The 24,523-nt window shown below is 40.3% G+C and overlaps 1 protein-coding gene across 1 annotated transcript; it reads left to right on the top strand.

Moving 5' to 3' along the window:
* Positions 1-6,320: 6,320 nt before the first annotated feature.
* LOC119731340 (probable E3 ubiquitin-protein ligase HERC4) lies at positions 6,321-21,535 on the top strand. Its single transcript, XM_038204514.1, has 12 exons — positions 6,321-6,335; positions 8,488-8,683; positions 9,301-9,464; positions 10,520-10,639; positions 11,947-12,039; positions 12,677-12,883; positions 14,269-14,364; positions 14,626-14,744; positions 16,297-16,497; positions 18,049-18,232; positions 20,335-20,437; positions 20,841-21,535. Exons 1-12 carry the CDS (start codon positions 6,321-6,323, stop codon positions 21,047-21,049), a joined length of 1,707 nt encoding a protein of 568 aa, XP_038060442.1. The 3' UTR covers positions 21,050-21,535.
* Positions 21,536-24,523: the final 2,988 nt, after the last annotated feature.

Raw genomic sequence — 24,523 nt, 5'->3', positions numbered from 1 at the left:
AGTCTTAGCTAAGTCTTTTCAAACAACCTTTATAAACCTTTTCAATGTGCTCAAAATGCTAATTGCAATGAAAGAAGTAATTTAAGTTGCAGGGGGAAAATGCCGTCACTTGCATTTCCGTCACTCGCATTTCAGGTTGTCAATTAATTGAGTTGTGAACAAAATGAAGCTTTTCCTCCACAATCCTCATCAAATCTGGGCTTTGCCTTTTTAAACAATCTACAAAGTTGTTTAAAAAGACTCAAAATATTCATTACAATGACAAAAAAGTATTTTCTGAAATATTTACAAATGTTCTGTAATTTAATAATCCGCAGCCGCAAAGGCACTACGCTCTTTAGTTTCTGCAGTCCCATGCTTAAGTTGTAAAAAAAATGAATTGTTTTCATGCATTCGTGTACTATTTGAATGAACTCACAACCTTAGCAGCAGGAGCATGAATTATTTCACCAAAATTGACTTTCAACAGTGTTATTCATGTAGGGTCAGACTGTTCACATAGAAATAAAACTTGGAACTGTTCCTATGGAGATGCACTGCATCATGGGTACCACAAATGATGCCTACCTTCTAAAGGTCTAAGACAGTAGGCATACATAGTGCATGCACTTCCCTCAATATTGCCATCTAGAGCTTCTCTGTCTGCATTCTTATAATAGAAAGTGATATCGTCAGTCGCATTTCATTTGTCACTCGTATTTCATTTGTCACTCACATTTCAAATTTCAAAGGTCTCTCTCTATTATAATGTGCTGGGTTTTTGGTTTTAATACTTGTTGGTTTTATACTTGGTAGGCTATATATGGGAGAAGCAAATTATCAATTGTCAGCAATATAATCACTGCCAGTTTAAAATAAAAATAAGAAAGGGATCTTTTCGTCACTCGCATTTCATATAGAAACAAATGATAGAAACAATGAAAATGCACATAAAGTAGTACATTTTATAAGCCAAACATCACCAGGAATGAACGTGACATATTTCATAGAAAACGATGAAGATTTGACTAAAATAGGTTATATCCTGGTCCTTTAATACATCTTTTAGCAATAACTTAAAAATGAAAATGAAGTTCAGGCATGAATTTGATTTTTTGGGGCCATGTCCCTGTTTGCCTGGAATTGCCCAATTGTATGAAAACCTTTTTTCCGCCTAACAATTAATTTATTTCAATTTCTGAAGAATCGCCCTTTAGATGAACAGGGATGACAAAATAATGATGGCCATAAAATAAATGCCCAAACCCTCCTGTGTTATTTATCAAAAGACGCTGCTATATTTAAAGAAAATGGTCTTGAAAGAGCTCATTGGTTGTCTTGAAAGAGCTCATTGTTTGTCTGCACATTTTGGTGACCTTACAATTTGCAACTCTACCTTAAGTGGCAAAGACATGGATGTATACACCCATGTTCCCCATTACTTATATTCCCCAATACTGATGGATTTTCGATGCTCTGTGTCGTGATCTGAGGCAATTTCTTACCACCTTAACCAATAATTATCTTAGCACAAAAGATAATAATTTAAACATAATTTTCGAGGTTTTCTCAGCTAAAGGCATACGTGTAAGAAAATTTTGTGAACATTGTTTTTGAGGTTGGAGTCATTGAATCAGCTACCAGAATTCTGAGCTATATGCGTGGGTTCGGGGCCCGCTTAAGGGCCCCGAAAAATTTTTGGATTCTAAATGGTCTGTGGTGCTATCTGAGGCAATTTCTGACCACTTTAACCAATATTTTTTAAGCAAAAGATACATTGTAGTACATAATAGGGCCCGTGCCGTCATGTAGATCAATGATAACTTTTTAGAAACTCAAAATCTCAGTGGGGGGGGGGGGGGGGGGGGGGGGGCGACTGGGGGGGGCGACAAGGTTTCATGGGGGGCGGTCGCCCCCCCGGTGGCTACGCCACTGCTGATGTTCCCCAATCCTAAGGATTTTGGGGAACACCAGCATTGGGGACCATAGACATTGGGGAACATCGGGTAGACCTGCTGGAACTTGACCATTTTTTCTGGTACACAATTCCCAAACCGACTCCGATACTTAATACAGCAATCAAGACGATCATGGCAAACAAACCCCAAGGAAGTGCACAGTCACATGAGTTCCCGGGACACTGATTTGGTGTCAGTGTGGGTGAGGTTGTCAGTGTTTTTGTTGTCGTTGCCTGGGTTGTCGTCTTTGGTGAGGATTCTTCTGGCAGCGTGAGCTCAACTGTTGTCTGGAGATGCTCCTCAATTGAATGCGAATCAAGACGACAAGTCACATTGTCTCCTGGCTTCAGAGCAATGAATTCATACACCTCCACCTTCCATGAGCCGGTGTCATTATAACCAAGATATCTTGGCGACCTTTCTTCATAACTTTGGCATTTCAGTAGTGTCGCACAGTCGGATTGGTAATGACAGGCACATATACGGACAGTGGGTGACGTTTGTAGTGGCTCCTTGTGGAATCTGCACATCATTGTTTCAGTTCGGCAGATTTCTAGATGGGTTGACACTTCCTCCAAAATGGTTCCATTAGTCGTCATGGCAATGCAGGTGATGATCTGAGAAGTTTTCACTTCTTGACTGCCAGCTTTGACAGTCATCTTCAGGGAGTGATGAGTGGCATTGTAGTATCCTTCCAAACTGCGGAACTCGGGAGGCCGATTCTTCCAGCTCAGTTGGACGTTACAACTATCTGCTTCTTGACATGTGTAGGTACACAGAATGTGGGTTTTCTGGCCTGCATGGACTTGCACAACTGTAGGAAGATCTAGTGTTCCCCAGGCCAAGCAGCACAGACTGAGAAGCAGGAGTGCACGTGCTTGCAGGATCACAGTGATTGCCATTTTCTGGTTCTAATCTTGCTGTAGACCCTAGAATATCAACCCTACTAGTGTGTAGCTGTTCAGTGGACAGAAACCGTCATCTGTCTTTAATACCAACTGAGTCAATTGTTGATCTGAAAGATAAATGGAGACTTTGTAAGAATTAGGAGATGATGCCAGAACAGAAAAGCCATTCTGGTATTTCTACGAAGTAGATTTAGAGTAAAAAAGATTGGAACATATATTTTGAACAAACCGAATGTGTGTTTGAAAATCAAATGTGCAGACTTCAAGATCTATTCGTTATTTCTGAAAACGGAATGCATACGGTATATTCCAAAAACGAAAGCACTTTAAAAATCGAACGAATGTCTTTAAATCAAATGCATTTTGAAACAGAAGATATTTCAAAACATCAAATGTGTATTCACCACCCAAATGCATTTTTCAAAACCGAACATACATGTACATGTACATCTTTGCAAATTGAATGCATTGTCAAAATAGACCTTATGAAATTTAAAAACCGAGAGTACTTCTGTATAAATCCAATGCATTTTCCAAAACCAAATGAAATTTACACAATGGATGAATTGAATTGAATGACAATGTATTGAATTTTATTCCCCTGTACGGCCACTACTGAGGCAAAAGAGAACTTCTAAATTACAATTTAAAATATTTAGCTAAATTACAATACACAGTTACAAAAATAAAAATAATTTAATATAAACTAGGAATTTAATTAAGACACATAATTTACTACAAGACAAATAAAAGAAAGAAAGAGAAGAAATACAGTATACAACTAGGCACCAGTAACAACAACATGAAATATTCTTAAACTTGTCCATGATTTGAGAGCAAAATTTAACGAGTTTTTTCAGTTCTATAAGGTTGGTTGTGTTGAAGAGATACACCATTTTGAGGGTGTTGGGCTTATGAAAGTAATAGAGCTTGAGATATTTGGCTTTTTCAGTGGCTGAAAGCAAATGGAACACAATGTAACTGTAACACAAACGTAATACACAAACGTAACAAAAACGTAACATACATGTATTTTTATGAATCGAATGCGTTTCCCACAACCGAATGAAATGTTACACAAACTGAAAATACAGCTTTACGATTCAATTGCATTTATTTCGACATAAACATCCGCAAGTTTCAAATTAGGCACTCGTACATGTATTCAACATCTGAAAATGCATTTAGTTGTTGGGCTGGTTTTGGCCGAGTACCCAAATTACACCTGAATAGCATCCAGAATAGCAATAAAACCTTGCTGCGGCAGTCCATCGCACGCGGTGCTGCGCTGCCACTTTTAATATAATTTCCTTATTTTAAGGTAATTTCAGAAAATTCTACACCTACGGGAATTTCGAAGGAAAAGAAAACAAATAAAGAAATTCCTTTGTGACTCACAAGTCACAGTTCTTTGAAGAACTAGTCCTTCATCTTCTCTGTAATGATCCTAACCTCATCATCTCTCAACAAGTATAACTTGAAGTACATGTACAACATGTACAAAGAAGTTGAACAACAGAAATATTGACATAATTTAGTGTTAGAAGTTAACATTAATACTTACAGATGAGATGTAGTAATTAACAATGTCCCTTATCACAACACATCCAGAAGAGACATTCGCTATGTGTAGGAATCATCAATCAGCTTGGTAGCATTATTCTCCTGTCGCAGTGTACAGTTTTTACACTATATGTCAATGAAGTGGTAGCATGTGGCGGTTGCAATACATGCAAATGAAGCTTATCAAACAAAGGAATGTGACAAACACAGCGCCAAACTGTCGGCAGAATCCACTAAATGGAAGACCACGTCTGTCTTTTATAGAGTACCCTATCATGTCTCTTGCGCAATTAATTCATATTTAATTGTGAGGCAATTTTGTGATTGGTTAGTTTTTGTAGACGATTAAAAATTACATGATCTTGTTCGCATACATGTCGTGATGACGTTTCACGTGACGTCGTCTACAAATTTGCCAACATTGTTTCCCTTAGACATAGTTAAGTCCATAAAGAGCTAATTAAGGTGTATATGGACAACATAAATAAAAAGTCTTCTCCTTTACACTTTGCTTTTACATGTACATTGTAAAATATAAAAGATATAATTTTTCCAGGAAGGGACATCATAGGTCAACAGGAATTTGCATAATATATTTGACACCACGAAATAACGTGTTGAATACAGTGCTAGCTGACTTGCTCATGCTCAGACAAGTGCACAGGCATTGTCAAGATGTACCGGTATGCTGTTTTATATTCTCATTAATAGCTCGTAACAGTGTAATGTAATTGCGCATTAAGACTGCTCGTGCCGCATCAATAATTTTTATGCTCCACACAAGATCGTACCACTATATTGCTGGTATGTCTATTGATTACTGTACATCATTCATAACATATCTACATGTACTGAGACATAGACAAGGGCGGATCCAGGGGGGGGGCCAAAGGGGGCCATGCCCCCCCCCCAAAAAAAACGAGACCAATTTTTTTTTTTTTTTTATGTGACATCGCAATAAAGGCAGGCAATGAGTACACCAACATCTTTTCCTAAAAAAAAACATTGGTTAAAGTGGTCAGAAATTGCCTCAGATCGCACCACAGAGCATCTAGAATCCCAAATTTTTTTTTGCCCCCCAAAAATTGTGTTCTGGATCCGCCCTTGGACATAGACTAGTGGCATAGCAAAAAGGGGGGGGGGGGGTGTAAAAAAACATGGTATTGGACTACAATGCAAACAGTGTAGAAAACGCAGCGGGAAAATGTAGGCTAGTATACAAATATAACATGGTTTGAGGGTGGACAGTCGATATTCGCTCCCCGAGGTATTGGAAGTTGACAAACTAGTTCCCGAGGCGAAGCTGAGGGAACTAGTTTGTCAACTTCCAATACCGAGGGGAGCGAATATCGGCTGTCCACCCGAAATAAACCATGTTATATTTGTTTTACTATACCTCATACATATTCAGCGCCATTTGTTTTGTTTTTTTCCGTTGCATGAAGGAACCTCAAACAACTTTTTTTTTGAAAAACTTGTACAATTCTCTAAAAGAATCATATTGCTCAACTTCACTAGTTCAGTTCATTTATCATACAGTGCAGCTGTAAATAGTTTGTGTACAATATTCTTTTGTACAGGAGGCATCTATATCATGTATATTGCCATAAATATTCTCTAGTTCGGCATCATTGAGCTCGGGAAAATAACGCACCGTGCAACCTTAACCATCTCTTCGTGTGTAGCTCGTTTGGGCGATGCTCGCGCATGCGTACTACACCCGTGCGACAGTTCCTCGATTGCTTTGTAAAGCGCATGCGTAGTAGACTGTCGCTCGGGTAACCCGTGCGACAGTCTACTACGCATGCGTATTTACCCTGCGCGTGAATCCTCGCGTGCGCGCTTGGTAAACAGCAAAAATAACATCTGGTACGTGATGGTGAATTGACCAGTGAGAGTTTGGCTCTCAATCATGAATATGTATGAGGTATAGTAACAGTACATCTGATCTGAGTGCACTCTCTGCACATAGACCACTTGCGCTGGGCATGATGTTTGTCGACGGCAAACTGAAACTTTGGAGGAAGAAATAGTAAACTCCCCCATGGAAAATGTTCCGCTACATCACTGCATAACCCTGCATCGCAAAAACAATGGTCACATTATCTTAATAATGCAGCAATTTGCATAACATTGTAAGTAAATCATGGCTTAGTGAATTTCTTTGTGGTTTGGTTTGGCTTGGTTTGGTTTACTTTTCACATCATCAAGCACAATTTTCAAGAAAATGCACAGACCCTGATATGAGGGACCCAGTATAAAGCAATGTTAACAAAGTACTAAAATAATTTATTAATAGAAACCTCAAAAAATTATAATATGATTGTAAGTTGATTGAAATTTAAGATTAAGAACAATATATTGCAATGAAGAACCGATCTGGAGCCCTGAATTATGGGGTCCTGTTACCCTTTTTTCTGCTCTCAGTGATGCAAATGTAATTTTGTTTTGGTCGATCCCCCTTTTGAAGATCTTTAAAACTAATCCATTTTGTATGGAAACAATACTAATACTGCACATCTTATATTATTGAAAACCTTAAAGAGGTTGTGAAATGCTCGAAGACATTTCCGTCATTTTTCGGGTATATGTATCCTGAGGTGTGATGAAATAAAAACGACTATTGTGTCTGTCATGAAATGAGTACAAAAGGTACTTTTGAGAGCCGTTTTTCAGGTCCTGTTTTGACCCGAATGTGCAATTAGTGTAAAAGTCGTTGTTGGGGGCAGCAAACAAAACATAGTAAATCATGACGTAATAAACAGGACTCCCTATAGATGCAGCGTAGTATAAACGAGTCCTGTTTATTACACGTACGTCACGATTTTTCTGATTTTATGAAGAACCCAACGACTGTTGATTTCAATTATGTGCTGGCCGACCAACAAATTACTCGATGAATTTCAGTTTTATAAACATATAAACGCACATTACAAAAGAATGGTAGTTTGTCATTATGATATAAATGGGTCTACTCTACAATAAAAAAATACAAAAACAAAACGACTTTCAGCATTCCACAACCTCTTTAAACCTGAATTTCCTGATAACAGGTGTTGCCAGGTGCAGTGTACATGCAAGTACAGACAGTTGTGTTTTACTATACTCCCGAGGACAATGCTTTGTGTTGCTCTTTGTCCCTGTAATATATCACTCTCCCATAGACTACAATGTAAGCACATTACGGTACGATAGAGGACCGTTTTCAATAAAAGACCCAACACCTGAGGAGAGGATCTGTTGTTCTCCCTTTGTGTGTCGGTCCTCGGGGGGTATTACCGGTATGTAGAACACGTACAAATGTATGTGATTCAAAATAACAATGGACACATTGTGGTAAAGATGTGGCAAGGCATGCACATTGGTTCATTATGTACAATCTCTTTGGCCTGCCATTTCTATATGCCATTACGTGTATATCACACAGGTACATGAAATCCCCAACCACATACATGTATATACCGGTACATGTATAATTACATCAGCTTTGAGGTTACATGTACATGTATGTGGCCTTGGGTATTGTGTATCGTTACCATGGTGATAGGCTGTGATAGGCAATTTTGCTGTTCTGTTGCGTAGTTACCAACCACCGTATCTTGCAACGGTATATTGGATTGAGGACAGGCTCTCGTACAATTGTTTTTTTATTTGTCAGTTTTGTTCCTGGCAATGGGCTCCATGGGCTCAATTCATGGTCCCGGTATAGGTATTAAATATGAGAATGTACATTGATTTCATGAAAAATGATTAAAGGCAAACTATCACTCGGCATACGTATACATTGGCTTGTCCCCAACCCCCCACCGTACGCAAGTGCTGGAGGACTGGAATCCAAGTTGAGTCTCGTTTTGTACAGGATCGTAAATTGGGGACCTTTGGGAATTGGAGACCTTATTGTCCTCTATTGTTAAACGTCCCCTTTTGAATGCAGAAACAAACACACGCACCCCAACCCCCCACAAACCCCACCCCAACAAACCCCACCCCTTTTTAGAAACAAGATTTAGGTACAGTGTACATGTATGTGTTGTACACTTAACTGTATTTTCTATTTTTTCTTTTTTTTTTCAACACAGATGGCAGAAATCCTGGGCACCTATCTCATTCCCACCCTGCCCTCGTCCCCTCCAGACATCGAGGCACTCAGACTCTACCTACTGCTAATGGAATCACCCGTTTTCACCGACCCCTCCCCTGAGCGCTATGGGACCACCGTGGTTCAGTTTGGACAGGCCTTATGCAACGTCACCAGTGCAGGGGCCAAAGTCATTTGTAAGTGGAGATTTTTTTTATTAAGCTGTTTCAGAGTACTCCGAATCAGCTCTTGTTTTCTTTAAAGTCTTTTTCACCCTCCCCCCCCCCTTTTTCCCTGTTTTTTTCAGACTCCTTTCCTTCTCCCTATACACTTTGGCACTTTCATAAATCCAATTGACTTCAAACTTGGCACACACTTAGGCCACCCACCTGAAGATGTATGTCATGTGTATGTCGAAGATTTTCGCCACAATGACCTAATCAGGTGTTATGTTGCATCACATTACAGGTTCATTTTTCAAAGCCCTACCAGTATATCTAATTTTTAAGTACAAAATTCAGATTGGGTTGAATCAGTAGTTAGAACATAGAAAGGAAAATATAGATGTAAATTTCAGTGACATCATGATGATTTCATCAGGTGTTATGTGACCTCCCATATTTGTATTTGTACACAAACACATTTCTACGGGGTTTTTTTGGGAATTGTCTGCTTGTGAAATTTACCATTTATGGCACTGGGTTGGATTTGAACCTGGGCCAAAAAAGTAAAAACAAGTAACGTTAACAGAGTAAAGTAATGCAAACTTAAAGTCCCTTTGCGTAATTGAAATGTTTTGGATTTACATTTGCAGCCCAGTGGTGGTCGACGCTACAACCGCGTCATTTGAATCGTATCCTGACGACCTACAAGTCTTGCATGATGGGACAACTCAGCAGGAAACGTAACACCGCCGACCGACCCATGCTCCGTAGAAACATCAAGATATGTCTGGATGTACTCAGCAAACTATGCAAGGTGGGTGTTTAGTGTCCTTAAGCAAGGCATTTTACCACAATCAATATACAGTGGAATGTCGCTATACCGAACACTGCTGTACGAACATTCGGCTATACTGAACATCATCCTTGGCTCCCGATTGTAAGCTCAAAACTGTGTAATTTCATAATTCAATAGTCAGTAACTACCATGGTGTGCAGGGTGAAGTTCTGAAGGGCGCTATTTATTGAAAAGTGAGTACCAGAGCACCGGCAGCTTAAAATCGCTTTACCGAACGATCACTATTACGAAAATTTTCTTTGGATCCCGCGATGTTCGTTATAGCGGTGTTCCACTGTAGTGGATTCACTCGATACAGTTTGCTGTCACATATTTACCTCATAAAAGGCTATTATTGAACCGTATTCAGGCTGGGTGTTAAGTGTCCTACCGCAACAACTTACCTTAGTGTCTTTTAGCAAGGCATTTTACCACAATCTGTAAAATGTACTCAATTGATACAGTTTGCCGTCAAATGTTTGCCTCCAGAATGGCTCTGTGCACTAGTACCTCTTCAACGGCCAAAAAAAAAGGAGAGTTGGGGTGACCTAGACTGGTTCCCGGTCCATCCACTGCGTATTTCGAATGACCGAAGTTATTGGGGACAGGGATTAGTCTTGGAGACCATCGCAAGTTTAATTTGAATGTATTTGAATGCCGACTCATGCCTGATGGTGCACATTCAGGAGAAATAAGTAGTGTGTACTCCGTGCGCGAAGGCGAACAGTACAGTACGCATACAATTTAAATATAACTCTATGACTGACACGCAGTGTCCCGTCCAAGAGTCGGTGATTCTTGTCCTTGGGCAAGGCATTTTACCACAATCAATACTATTTACTCACATGATTTCAATTTGAATGTTGTTTCATTCTCTCACATTGGAATATACACGTATGTAAACTCTGGGGGAACTTAACAATAACCAAATCACTATGTCTTCTAGTAGTGGGCGTTAAAAAAAAATGCTGTTATGGAATTGATAAGTAGCTTAACTTTTAATTTTCCTTTATTTTACTTTCACTTGAATTTAGATGAACAATGAGAACAATGAAATTCTTCCGTATTACCTCTTCTACATCAAAGAGCTAACGGACAATGTTGGCATCCGAGAACATTTCCTGGAGTGGCTTCAAAGACCGAGCAGCATGGAGGTGAGAATTTGGTGAATAACTCCTGTTGGTCGAGCTGTTCAGAGCCTATGCCTTGTGGGTCTCAGCACAGTATGGACTTGAGAGTTAGCCACGCCACTTAGACAACCCAATGGGATTTTGTATGTCAAGTTTTGTTTGTCTCAGATTCTGCGCGTTCCGCGTCCATTTGTATATCATGTTATTGGACAATATTTCACAAGGTGCGTTGACACGATTCTACGGCAATACTGGTAGGTACATCAGAAGATACAAAAAGAAAGTTGGCCGGGGGGGGACCAGTGGAGGAGAATTAACAATGCATTTCTTGTGTCACCTGATGTTTGTGTGTAAAGAGCTCAGAATAACATTAGTCTTGTATACTTTGTGCTATAAGTTCGGGAGCTATAGTGCATGCATGCTGTTTGTCACTTCTCTGGAGCTTGAATGAGTGGTGACTACTATTACCCGTACCCTGGTACACACCTTTAACTATGTCAACTGTAGTGAATTATGCTTCTCTCTTCCTGCCGACTTTTTCATAACAATTACCTTTAGTCGTAAAAAATAGCACTTATAGTCAGTGGGCCCTTAGGTGCCCATATGCTGTAATAGTTAGTTTAGCGGCCTCTATTTACTCTGGCAATTAGCAAGGCATGGGACGCCGCTCGTTAACAGTCATGGCCTATGTAGTGTAATCTGGCCGAGTTTGACATTGTAGAATTTGTCATGAAAACATCAGTGGAGAAAGAAGATTTCTACGACTCAATTCATATCTATCTCTCTTTTCTGTGTCTGCATATTCCACTTCTCTGTATTTATTTAGAGGTCTTAACGCTAGTACTTGCGCTGATAACGCATAGCTGTGCCGGTTTACATGGTAGTCTGTGCTCACTGATACTGCTTGGTACCGTCCCCCATGGACAGTGTTGGGTAGTTTCTTTTCGTGACTTTTATATTTTTTCCCCCAAAGTTTTGTCTATTTGAGAGTCCAGTTTTGATAGCTTTTGTGTCGCCAATAAATATTGGGCCGAAAATTATTTGGGCCGAAAATGTGATGTGAATACATTTATTCTAAATACCATAAGGACATTTTTATAATTAAAAATAATTTATTTAATTAATTAATTGAACTGGATAAGAGTCTGGTTCACTAGTCCGACTAGCTAGTGAAAAGAAAAAGAGTTAAGGACGAACCCTGCATAATCACACTTTCTAATAGAGAAATGTGTATTCCTTTCCAGCAAATGCAAAAGTCGAGGGCTTTTGGTCTTTCCAACATATCTTTATTGAAACTTCTAGCTGTTCTTGTTTTTGTTTTTGTTTGGTAGTGTCACGATGTCAACTTTTGTGATTATCCGTTTGTTCTGGATGCTAACGCCAAGACGCAGTTGCTTAAAGACGATGCAATTCTTCAAATGCAGGTAAGGATTGACACAGAAGACTGATTCATTATAGGCCCCGCCCACTGTGCGCACTTGGGCAACATTACGTGTGCCGTGATTGTCCAATGCCTACTCTGAATGTAACAGCCGCGCACAAGATACGCACGTGCACATATACAAGTATGCCAGACTTAAAAAGTATGAAGGTACATGTATATGTGCACATGTGCGTTGTTTGCATGGAGCAATATGACATTCATTTATACTGATGGTTCATTTCGGTTTGCCCAAATAGCAGTCCAAAAAAGCTGTAAAAATGTTTAGCTTTCCATAATTTTGTGCACAAACACGCGCGCCCAGCAAACTACATTGTGTACTACGAGTTAGCTGTCTGGTAATTAAGGCTTATAAGATCAGTTGCTATTCACGCATTTAGCAACACCAATGTTAAAAACCTAACCTGTTGAAGTTTCAGCTCAGTAAATAATACCCTTTGGAGACAACAGTGAAATACCAGATGGAAAAGTTTACGGGGTGTTTAGTACGATAATCCAGTAGAAGCATTTTGATAATAGTAGTTAATGCCTTTCAAAATAGCTCTACGCAAATGCCAGTGTGCTAATTCTTGTTCTCATCTTGATGCGGTGTTTGCCTTTTTGCTCCCCTCCTATCCCAGAATGCAATAGAAGACGTTCAGCGACGCAACAGCCAGCGATTTTTCTTTGATTCCATCAACCCCTACCTGGTGCTAACTATCGTCAGGAATAACATCGTCCACAGTACGTTGACAGAGTTGTCTAGACACGGCAGCATGGACTTCAAGAAACCGTTGAGGGTGATCTTCACCGGGGAGGAAGGGATCGATGCTGGAGGTGTCAAGAAGGTAATCATTATACGACGATTGTTGCCTGCTGTGGCAGGCTCCATGGTGTTTTGTTCACCCGAGGGGACAAATGGCACCCGAGGTGAACATTTGCCCCCAAGGGTGTTCAAAACCCATGGACCCCGCCATAGCAGGCAACATTGTTTTGTTATACCACGGTAATAGATTACTAACGTCTGAAACTGTGGGTCTCTTCCTGTTGCGATACACAATCGGCCGCTTTTGGCAAACTTTTCGCACAGAACTTTCTCTATTTTTCCAAGCCGATGCTGTCCTGTTCGAAAATCAAATTTCTGATCTCGTCTTTGGCATGAGAGAGAAACCTCTTCTTTTATAGGAGGTGACCTGTTGTCACATGCCGACATTATTTTGGTGAAATTACGGCGAAATTTGCATTGTTAAAAAGAGCAGACGAACAGTGACGAGCAATGTAAACAGCAATGGCAGTCATAGCAGAAATATTGATTCACTGTCCCCCATGGCACATCTCGTAAAGATCGATTTACGTAGTACCAGCGTAGCTATCTCATACTCAAAGTCACACAACTATAAAACAACGCAAGAAAACAACATTTTCAACAACGGGAAAGAAAAGGTAATGTACCCCGTGGGGAATATCACTCGTGTACCACGCGCACGCGCCGTACGTCGTTGTACATGCGTGTTTGTGGCATGACACGTGATCGATGTTGGACCAATAAAAGTGTATAATCTACCGTCATATAACACTAGCTGTTGTGATGTGGTTCATGGCAATTTGTCCAATTTGTCTGATTGGGAATTTTTTGTGAAAATCCCCTCCCCCCAAAAATTAATAAGCCGGAAAAACATCTGAAACATTTCAGAGATTCACGCGGTGCAATATTATTGCAGAGTTGCTGTGCCCGGTACGACCGACTTCAACCCACCACGCGAATGCGCATGTGGTTTGCAGTCTATGACGCACAGTCTTTAACATGTAGTCCCACTAGGTATATGAGTCTTCACTGTACTATAAGATTCTTTACTGAGAGATGGACGATTTTCACATGACGCAGGTCAGTTCAGGCACAAAAAGTGGACACAGTTGCCCAAGCCAGACATTTGGGTTTCTTTGGGTCGGGTCGGTTTTTTGCTCGAATTTTTGTCGGTTGGGTCGGGTCAGTTTTAGGGAGTTCAGATCGGTTTCGGTTCGGATTCGGTTTTTATCTGTAATATTGGTGTTGGTTTGGCCTGGTCAACCCGACCCGATGCACAACATTACTGCTTAACTAGTGAAAACGTGTTAATTAATTAGCCAATTTGCTAATCTATACTCAACTAAGCTATTTATTTTTCAGTATTGGTATGGAAATCCACAGAACGTAGGTTCTAATACGTCTTTGTCTCATCTGGTTTCTTATTAGGAGTTCTTTATGTTGGTGCTACGGGAAATTCTCTCGCCCAAGTTTGGAATGTTCCGGCATTACAAAGGAACAGAGACAATCTGGTTCAACAGCAAAGTAAGTGCGGACAATACATTCTTGTCTTTGTTATTGTTCAGCTTATTCCAATGCTTATTTTCATTTGTTATATATTTTAATTTGTAAATGGGTTTCAGACAGGGTCGGCTGTAATTTTTTTTTCTTGGGTCAGGATCCCAAAAGAGGGTTGGTCGGAAATGAGAACCAACCAAATAAAAGGGATACCCTTCATACCTGATTAACTCTCAGACCTTCAGCATATTTTGTTTAAAGACCTATCATTTGCTCTCTTCATTTCAGTCTTTTGAGGACGGTGAGATGTTTCGATTGGTTGGAATCATCGTTGGTCTTGCCATCTATAATCTGACTATTATATCGCTGCCATTCCCCTTGGCTCTCTACAGGAAACTGCTCAACAGGTGAGTATAGTCTAAGAATGTGAGATGTTTATACGTTTAAAAATATAGTCCATCATTTGTAATTTGTGCATTTTGTTCGTTTGAAGCAACAAAAGTGCTCAAAATCTAAAGAAGGGTGCTGAACAACTAACCTGATGAAGTTTCAGCTCAGCTTCAGCTGTATATTCCGAGAAAAACAACATTCTAGGATCTCGGATTCAAATCAAAAGTAGCTGAATCATGTTTTGAATTGGGCCTGAATTCAGCATCCGAGACGCGTTCTCACTGAGCCGATTGCAGCTACGCGATGTCGCTCACTGATCCGACGAATTATAGCAACTGCGCGCGTGTATGTCGTGTCAACGCTTGTGCGTGCTTCACCGAATAAAAAAAGAACTAGTAACGGAAATTTCCAACGGTGCTTCTTAAGACGCACCGTTGGAAAGTTCTTCTCTCATTGATTTCTTCAAAATGACAGCTTGCCAGAATGAATAATTTCACAGGGAGTTTAGTCCCCTTACTATCTTTCAACCAAGTATGTTTTAACAATAACAATAATTATGCCAGTTGCTTTTGGGATAGCTGCAAATGATGGACTCTGGCTTTAAACGAAAACAATTCTAAATTCGTTTACAAACTTTCCTAAAACGTTTAAACAAAACCCAAATTATAAAAAAGGGTCCTACGTATGCAGTCTTTCTTTGAGTTAAACCTACGTAGGACAAATAATTAACAATGTTTCTACCAAACCTTTAAAGCACTTCATTACTTAACTTGATTACACTCAGAGCACATGAAGTTTAAGTTTTTACCTTTTCGGTGACTGCCATTGTTGATTTATCATGTCAATCACACTGGTCTGCAGACATAACGAGCATGCATTAGTCTTTGTGAATGGCTAAATGTTTAAACGGTTCTTAAGATATTTGCTTAACGTTTAAAAAATTGAAACACAAAGTCACATCCTTAGTATGCAGGATGAGAAATACAAAAACAAAACCCAAATGGCAGGAAAAGTTTGCCTGTGGCACTTTCATAATCTAGGATACGAAAGCCCAGTCATTAAGCTTTCTTTTAGCACAAGAATCATTCAAATCACTCATGCACTTATCAAGTTATGGAATTTTGAACAAACACAAACACTGTTTTAAAGTTCTGCCCACGGATCACAAAAAAAGTAAGTGTTCTTTCAGCAAAACGAAAACAATACTCATAGTGATGCATGTATGTGTATCCACTCCGTTCACAAGTACCCCCTCACCGGCAAAGAAAGTACAGTTGGGGGTGACCGACCGACGCCATCTTGCCTGACTGCAATTTTGCTGCGACGCGCGGCTGTACCACTGCGTGTACATAGCACAAATCCCCTGGTGTACGTGCGTCACACACAAGGAGCGGTGCGTGTAAACCAGCTAAATGTCCCGCCAATGGGACGTCGTTGCTAGGTAAAAGGGCGCCCTCTTTTGTTGGCGCACGGAGCTCATAGTCTGAACACAGACTCAACATTTGAAAGTCTGACAATGGCTAGTGCGTCGATTGTCAGATTTATTTAGGATCTGTTGTTTTTTCACAGACCGACCAAGTCTCTTGAAGATTTCAAGCAGCTGGATCCATTATTTGCCACAAACCTCCAGAACCTACTAGACATTGAGGAAGCCGAGGCGCTCCATGACCTCTGCTTGACCTTTGAGATCACCATGGAGAACTATGGCGAGATGGAAACGGATGAGTTGAAACCGGGCGGGGCTGAGCTTGAAGTTACCATGGAGAACAGGTCAGCTGTTTAGGGCTATAACTGGTCATGTGACCACAAATTTTGCGGCCGTGTGATGAAAAACCGTGACATTTCGTTGGTTGAAAACAACATGTGCCCCAGCTTTTCCTTACCACATCTGTTACTAAATAGACCATTATCATGTTGTGGCCGTCATGATTTTTCCCATTCAAATCAACGTAACTAAAGCGAGGCTGGAAGGAAGAATAGGCTGGTTCCTTTTGCACAAAAAACATTATCATTCAGTACTCTTATTGGATACAGGGAACATGACTGAAATGGTGGCAGCATGATAAAGATCTGTTGGCTTTCCCTAGGATCAAATCAATCCTCAGTCATAAGGAAATCACTAGAGCGTGAACAATTCACCAAAAGTTGAAAGCTCACTTTTTTCAATCTAGATACTCACTGTCCAGGAGTGATTATAATCAAAAGTAAAGCCACGCTCAGGTGGACCAGCGATTTGCTTGCGTCGCGATGAAACCGTCGGCAACAAGGACACAAGTCATTCTCAGGTCACAAACAGAGAAATTGTGTGATTATCGTGGAACAAGCAACATCTCGACACAAAAAAATTACGACCATGTTAATGTCACCCGCGACAAGGATTCCGTGGCGGAGACATGAACATGTGACTTCAAAATGGCAGTGTGTGTGCTGATAACAATCAAACGGTCTTCTACGGCCACTTCTGTTCGATCGGCCACTTGTGCCGCATGCTGATTGGCAACACAATGAAATGAAATGAAATGGATGCGCAAACGACGCCGTAACTTCACACAGGTCAAATGCGATTGATACCTGCCTGTCCAGAGCACATTCTGTCAGGGCACAGAAGTTGAAATTTTTCTGCTCTTGCGACTGTTAATTTTTTTTTTTTAGCGCTGACTGTTGCTGGTCTTTTAATATCGTCGCAGTTAGGTAAAAAAAAGTGGGCGACTGAAATGTTCCCAACAGTCGTAACTCAGGCGCAGCTTGATCCTGAAAATCAGTCGCTGAGTGATCCGTGTCCTCGCAAGGTCGACCTGAGGCCGGCTTAAAGTTTGTGTTCTTTGCACTTTACTCCCTCATGTTAGGTCAAAATAGAGGCCATTTGTTCTTCGTTCGTACCCCCCACCCTGCAAACAGGATGCTGGGAAAGGCTGATGAATTCACGCTCTGATTGGAAAGCGTAATAATGTAGGAAAATCTGTAAAACTTATCTCTTTTGTAAGTTTCCGATTCTCGTCACTTGCTCAGGCTCCGTTTCGAAGTTATGGGTCAAACTGCATATTATGCAATGCTCAAAACTTGTCCACATGGTCCGCAATGAAAAAGAAATCACTGTTTCTATGAGAAAGTTTCCGGATAGCATTTGCGCACATTGGCTAACTGCGGTCTTAAACAGCTGCAGCCGTATGTCTTTATACATAGGTCATGATAAGTTACCCAGAATGCCATCCCAACTTCCTTCACAAGATTCTGTGAAGCCACCCCTGTCAGTCTTTTCCATGATCGTTTCTAATCACATGTACCTTTAACGAAATCAATGTGACCCTTGTCATCTAACAGGCAAGAGTACGTAGACAGCTACGTAGACTATGTCTTGAACACCTCTGTGGAGCAACAGTACAGCTTCTTCAGTCAGGGTTTCCTACATGTCTGTGGGGGGCGGGTCTTCAACTTGTTCCACCCCCAAGAATTGATGGACATGGTGATCGGAGACGAGCATTACGACTGGGATGAATTTGAAAAGGTTTGAGTTCCTCTTTTGGCTTAAATGTCTCTGTACCGCCCCAAAGTGCCCCAAAACTGTATGGTATTTGCTGGTCCTTAAGGGCCAACCTTATGTTATCTTTGTACCTACATGTATCTCAATGACTGACTGACCCACTGACTGACTGTCACTTGTGAAGAGACTGGCTGTTGGCTGGGCAGTGCTCTCGTATAGGATTACAATGTAATAGCCCATTGTTTACACCAGGTGCACGAAAGGACGTCCAGTAAATAGCCATTCTGTATCACTTGAAAGAAGTTTGTGCGCTCTGGGACCATGCACCGATTTCATGAAACTCATCGTAACTTATGATGCGTCGCAGCGCTGTGACACGTCGCCTCCCTACGATGTGACGCGTCCTGCGATCCATCTCACAAAACACGTCGTAAGTGCGACGCGTTGTAGGTGTACTTATAGCACAACGCGGTGACTGTTTTATGTATTTATTCAGCGTACAGTCAATAGTCGTCTGATATTCATGATTTTCAACAAAGAGTGATCAGATCTCCTCTGGACTTTACACACATTGTCTCGGAAAGTTCCCTGAAAATAAACCAATCTTTCCATGTTCTGATGAACACATTTGAAAATCTCCCTGATTATGGAAACTTTTTTCCCCTATTATATTGAATGTAATTCTAAATATCTTTCTGATTGTTGTACAAAATCTCCCTGATTGCACGATGCAAATGTTGGCAGCTCTGTTATAGTCTCGTTTATGTATTTTTTATGGCATAAAACTGGCTAAGAAAAGGACGCTTCTTATTTTGCGTTGACCACTAGAAACGTCGTAACTTATGACGTGTTTTAAGCCGTTGTGAAGGAACTTGAGCATTCAACACATCGCAAGTGTAACTCGGGTTGCGACGCATCGCAGGGCTTTGTGAAATTGGGTCTGCTTTGCTTGTCTTTAGCAAGTTCTTTTATGGACTCATTATATGGCCAGTAGCTGGATTCGAACCCCTGACCCTCTGATCATGAGTCACAAACCCTAACCACTAGACCACACTCCCCAAATCAAGTTTACTTTATAATGTTATACATGCATACTAGTGCATTCATTTTTTTTTGGGGGGGGGGGTAGCAAAACGGCTAAGTATAATTGGTCTGGTAAGCATTTCCGTGAGATTTGGCACAGACATGCATATGGAGTGAAATGTTCAATTTATTTGGCGCAAAAATATTTAAAGCTATAGTCCATCATTTGCAACTATCCAAAAAGTAACTGATGTAATTATTGTTGACAAACATGGTTGAAAGATAGTAAGGGGACTAAACTCCCTGTCAAATTATTCTTTCTGGCAAGCTGTCATTTTGAAGAAATCAACGAAAGAAGAATTTTTGTTAGTAGTTCGTTTTTTTATTCGGCGAAGCATTGGCACGACGCACACGCGCGCGCGGCTGCGCGACATCGCATAGCTGCAAATGGCTCAGAGAGAACGGGTCTCGGACGCTGAATTCAGGCCCAATTCAAAACATGATTCAGCAACTTTTGATTTGAAATCGAGGTCCTAGAATGCTGTTTATCTCAAAATATACAGCTGAAGCTGAGCTGAAACTTCATCAGGTTAGTTGTTCAGCACCCTTCTTTAGATTTTGAGCACTTTTGTTGCTTCAACCGAACAAAATATACAAATTACAAATGATGGACTATACCTTTAAACCCCCCTACCCCCCAAAACAATTATGTTATTCTAGCTCAGTCGCCGACGTCAGCTAAATGACACACTTAAAGATTGCTACAATGAAAACAAAAATCATCGCTGTTTTCACTCACTCACTCTACCGCATAGACATTTGGGGTCCGTCGCGCTGATCTCCTGTGTCCGCGGTTTGTAGCCTGGTTCCAGAGCCTGTCAACGTTGCTGGGCGGTCCCAGTTGCTTGACCCAGGATGTCCTGGGTCGTCCTCTGGGTCTTGACCAGCCAGGTGCCAGGGGAATTCTGCCTCTGTGGTGATAAGTGCCTTCTTTACCGGGGTATCGTCAGCAAGGTGTTGGTGATGAAATGATATCTTAATCCAAATGAATGCTAGGATAAACTCTGATCAAGTTTTTTGGTTTCCATTTCATTTTTCTATAGAATGTGACTTATAAAGGTGAGTACTACAGACAGCATCCAACAATTCGAATGTTTTGGGACGTCTTCCGTGAGATGAGTCTTCAAAAGAAAAAGAAGTTTCTTGGTGAGTAGATAGCGACTGATTTTGGCTATTTGGATTTGTGCATATCTGAAAGTGTGAACGCCTTTAGTCAAACCATGGTCCTGCCGTTTGGGTTTCCTTTTTTTTGACTTACCCTGTATACAGACTAATTAGGCGAACACAATTGGAAACCATTTTGTGGTGGAACGGCATTTGCGCTCAGGTAGTATGCATGCACTTCGACTAGTAGGGTTACCAAAAGGCGCGTGCCTTATCTTTCTGAACGCATGCTGCATGTGCGCGCGTGGGTGTCGCACTACGGTACCTCAAAAATGGCTCCTAATTTTATTCACCGGATTAGTCAACATTTGCTCAACAGTGTTGTTTGCTTATGAAGTTTGACCTTTGTTGAAATTGTCACTGCGCCTTCTGTGTTTTATCACAGTGTTTCTGACAGGAACTGACCGAGTCCCCATCCAGGGGATGAAGACCTTACAAACCATCATCCAGACAGTCAAAGGGGGTGAGGATTTCTTCCCCGTAGCTCACACGTGCTTCAATCTGCTAGACTTACCGATTTACACCGACAAGGCACGGCTGCGAGAAAAGCTCCTCATGGCTATCGAGAACACTGAAGGATTCACGTTGGTCTGATGGCTTCAAATTTGTTGATGTCTGTGGCTTTTGCTTCCAGTTGACGTACAAGTCGCTTCTAAAAGGTGGCCATCAAGTTGTTACAATGAAAATTGAAACCAGATCCTTGTTACTTGGCCTGTAAAAAGTGGCTGAAAAAAGTGGCCAAAAAAGTACCCACCAAAGTTGCAAACAGATAGAAGCAAAATGATATCCTGGTCAGTTTGTCATAATAAAGTGGCTGCTAAAATTGGCTACTAAAATTTGCTACAAAATTAATTGCAACCAAATCCTGGTCTGTTGGCCTCCAAACAGTGGCTGGTAAAAAGTGGGCACCAACATTTCCCACCAACATTGCAACAAAAGAACTAATTTGAAACCCTTGTCAGTTTGCCTTCAAAATGGGCTGCTAAAAATGACCAAACTTTCCACAAAAAGAACTGAAACCAACTTCTGGTCAGTTCCTCTCCAAAATGTGGCTGCTAAAAATTGGCCACCAAAAGTTGCTAAAAAGAACTGAAACCAAATCTTGTCAATAAAAGTCTTCTAAAATGGGGCTACCAAAGGTTGCTTTGAAAAAGAACTGCAATGACATTGTGGTCAGTTGGCTTTCAAAAATGGCTTCTAAAAATTGGCCACCAAAAGATTCAAAAGAATGAACTAAAACGAAATCCTGGTCAGTTGGCCTCCAAACAGTGGCTGCTAAAAATTGGCCACCAAAAGCTGCCAACTTACCACACACACACAAAATTGACACCAAAGCTTATCCAGTTGGCCTCCAAAATTGGCCTCTAAAAAATAGTCGCTAAAAGTTGCTACCGTACGATACAACTGCAGCTGGTTGAAACCGATGCATTTTTCTATTGTTTGAAAGGAATAACTATTTTTTTCTTGTGCCTGCAACTTCAAGTTGGTCCCTAGAAGTTTGAGTGTTATAAGTGGCCACAAAGTTGGCCATCACAATTCGGGCGATTCACAATGCAGTGCGCCACCAAGAGTTTGCCATGGAGAGTTAATTTTTCCCATTGCATTGTGGGAGATGGTCGACAAATTCGCCGCGCAGGACGTTTGAAAATATTACTTTTTCCGGTCAGTAGTTTCCTAAGCGTATGATTCAAGAATATGTTTGCCCTTTTCTTTTCCTTTTATCAGCATGGTTTTTTTGTAAGGCGGCAGAATGGTATGCCCCAATCAATAAAGAATTAGCTCAAGTTGTCTACTGACACTCATTCAAATGGGCCATGTTTTGTCGACCTTAAACTTGAGAAATGAACTCTCCGTGGCACATTCTTGGTGGCGCACTGCATTGTGAATCGCCCCAATCGGCTAACATGGAAATTGGCAACCAAAACATAAGTATTGGTTGGTTTTGAGCATCTTTTATAAACGTATAACTGCAATCAAATGCCACTTAACATGCAAAAGGCTTCTTGCATATCTTCACGAGAAAGCTTACACCTTGTTCAAATTTTTAAAAATCGTTGGTTTCATTACTAATCAACATTATGGGCAACATGCAATTATAAAAACACATTTTTGGTATTAACCGAAGTTGTGTTTGAATCAAATGTTATCACACTCGTGAGAGATCAAGGAGTTGTACACTAGGTTTTTTTTTAAATTTGTGGCGAGTGTTTGATTTGTTTGATTGTGTTATTTGGAAAAAAGGCAAAGAAGTTTGACCAGGGTGACCGAAAGGTCAGAGCCAAATTCTGCTAAATGCACATCAAAAATCTGTCAGATTTATCAAAAATCTGTCAGATATATCAAAAATCTGCCAAATTCCCAAGAATCACTCGAAATACACTATAAACACTTAAAATCACATGCAGATTGGTAATATTGCCTAAATTAAGATTCAAATTACATAATAAACAATCTAGTCACAAAAAGATGTTGTGAAATTATTGGTAAATTTCGGACAAAACGCGGCTCCGTCCACGACAAAGTCCGTTTCCCAGTGAACCTCAGCACCTAGACCAGCCAACCTGTCCCATCATGCAAGGGTTTGTTGAAAGGATTGAAGTTTTTTTTAAAACAAATGTACACTTTTTTGTTCAAATTTGCTGTTTTTCTGTCAAATAACCATTTTTGCAGAATTCTGCCAGAAATCTGCCAAAAAAATCCATTCTGTCAAATTGTCTGTCAAACTCGTTTTTTTTAACAAAAATTCTGTCAAAGTTAGCCGAAAATCGGCTAAAACGGTCACCCTGAGTGTGACGTTGATAAAAGTTTGAAGTTGAAGCTAAATCTCCAAAACTTGAATGGAAGGTGATCACTGACTATTTTGTTCATTATAATCATTATAATTTATAAATTATAATTTTGTGTATTTATTTGGGGAGGGGACAGAATGTATGAAGTAGTTTAAACTTCAAAGACAAAAAGTGTAACGTTGTATTCATAAATTCAAGCAAAAAGGTTACTCAAACTGCTTTTTCTGTCTTCCCAAAAATGCTCATTATCATACAGCATCTGACTGCAAATAACAGAGTAAGAAATAATTTATATAACAAATTATAACAGATATGTTTTGTCTGGATATAATGCAACATAAGCGGGCGAAGAATTATCTTATTATATTGTGATTGAGTTGTGATATATGTGCATATGTAAATTGATAGTTGGAGATTTCGAGTCCGGGATAGCATTTTGCACGGAAATTTTGGAGCGAGTTGTGGGAATTTTGAGTGGTCCAATAATGATCTGTTGTTCAACTTGCGTGATTTATTCTTGTGGTCCCGCACTTCAAGAATTGCATAACAATATCATCTGTACGCCCTTCAAACTCATCTGTCATGAAATTACATTGATGCCCACTTGCTTGACCGCAGGCGCGTTTCTGTCTTATTTTGTATATCTCTCTAATTTCCCAAGATTAAAATTCACCATTTTATCGAGTGAAATTCTTTCCCACCCACTGAAACGTGGCACCAGACGTTTTAGAGTAAAACTCATTCAATCGAACAAAATCGATTTTTTTCTCGAGTTTGGACTGGATTGATTTTTTTTTCAGAGTATTTCAATCTAAAATCAGAGTGATATTCACTCAGAATCGCCTGGTCCATAGTTTCATTCTCAAGGGTTTGTACTAGTCAACTTGTAATGTTTCTTCATAATCAGCGTGAATGAGTCGACTAATTAATGCTCTTTGAGAAGTCAATCCATGGTCTTGTTTACGGGGTGGAGATGGGCTGTTGACTGAAGGCTAGCCGGGTTCCTTTCTCCAGCGTGTTTGATAATCGTGTACTCTCTCAGTACAGTGTGTGTGGACGGAATATTCGCCAAAATTGTACAAGTCGGACCCCGTGTACAAGTTGTTCCACACAAAAAAAACAGTCGAAAACCAATAATAAAAGTATATTGCGTGTGGGTTTTGGAATATTTTCAAATTACCTCTTAAAGTCTGATAACCAATCTACCATACAAACTTTATTTCATTCAAATCAATGCATTGGAACAAACGCTATGCTTCATCGAACTCAAGGGTTGAAA

Source organism: Patiria miniata, unplaced genomic scaffold, assembly GCF_015706575.1.
Source record: "Patiria miniata isolate m_02_andy unplaced genomic scaffold, ASM1570657v1 HiC_scaffold_23, whole genome shotgun sequence".
NCBI lineage: Eukaryota > Metazoa > Echinodermata > Asteroidea > Valvatida > Asterinidae > Patiria > Patiria miniata.
The sequence above is the reverse complement of the archived record's forward strand: the minus strand, read 5'-3'. Positions and strand labels throughout refer to the sequence as shown.

Excerpts from the sequence above, each read along its gene's own strand:
- LOC119731340 (XM_038204514.1), top strand. Across the intron at positions 12,884-14,268 it reads ATGCTGGAGGTGTCAAGAAG|GAGTTCTTTATGTTGGTGCT; the intron begins GTAATCATTATA and ends GTTTCTTATTAG. Across the intron at positions 20,438-20,840 it reads AAAGAAAAAGAAGTTTCTTG|TGTTTCTGACAGGAACTGAC; the intron begins GTGAGTAGATAG and ends GTTTTATCACAG.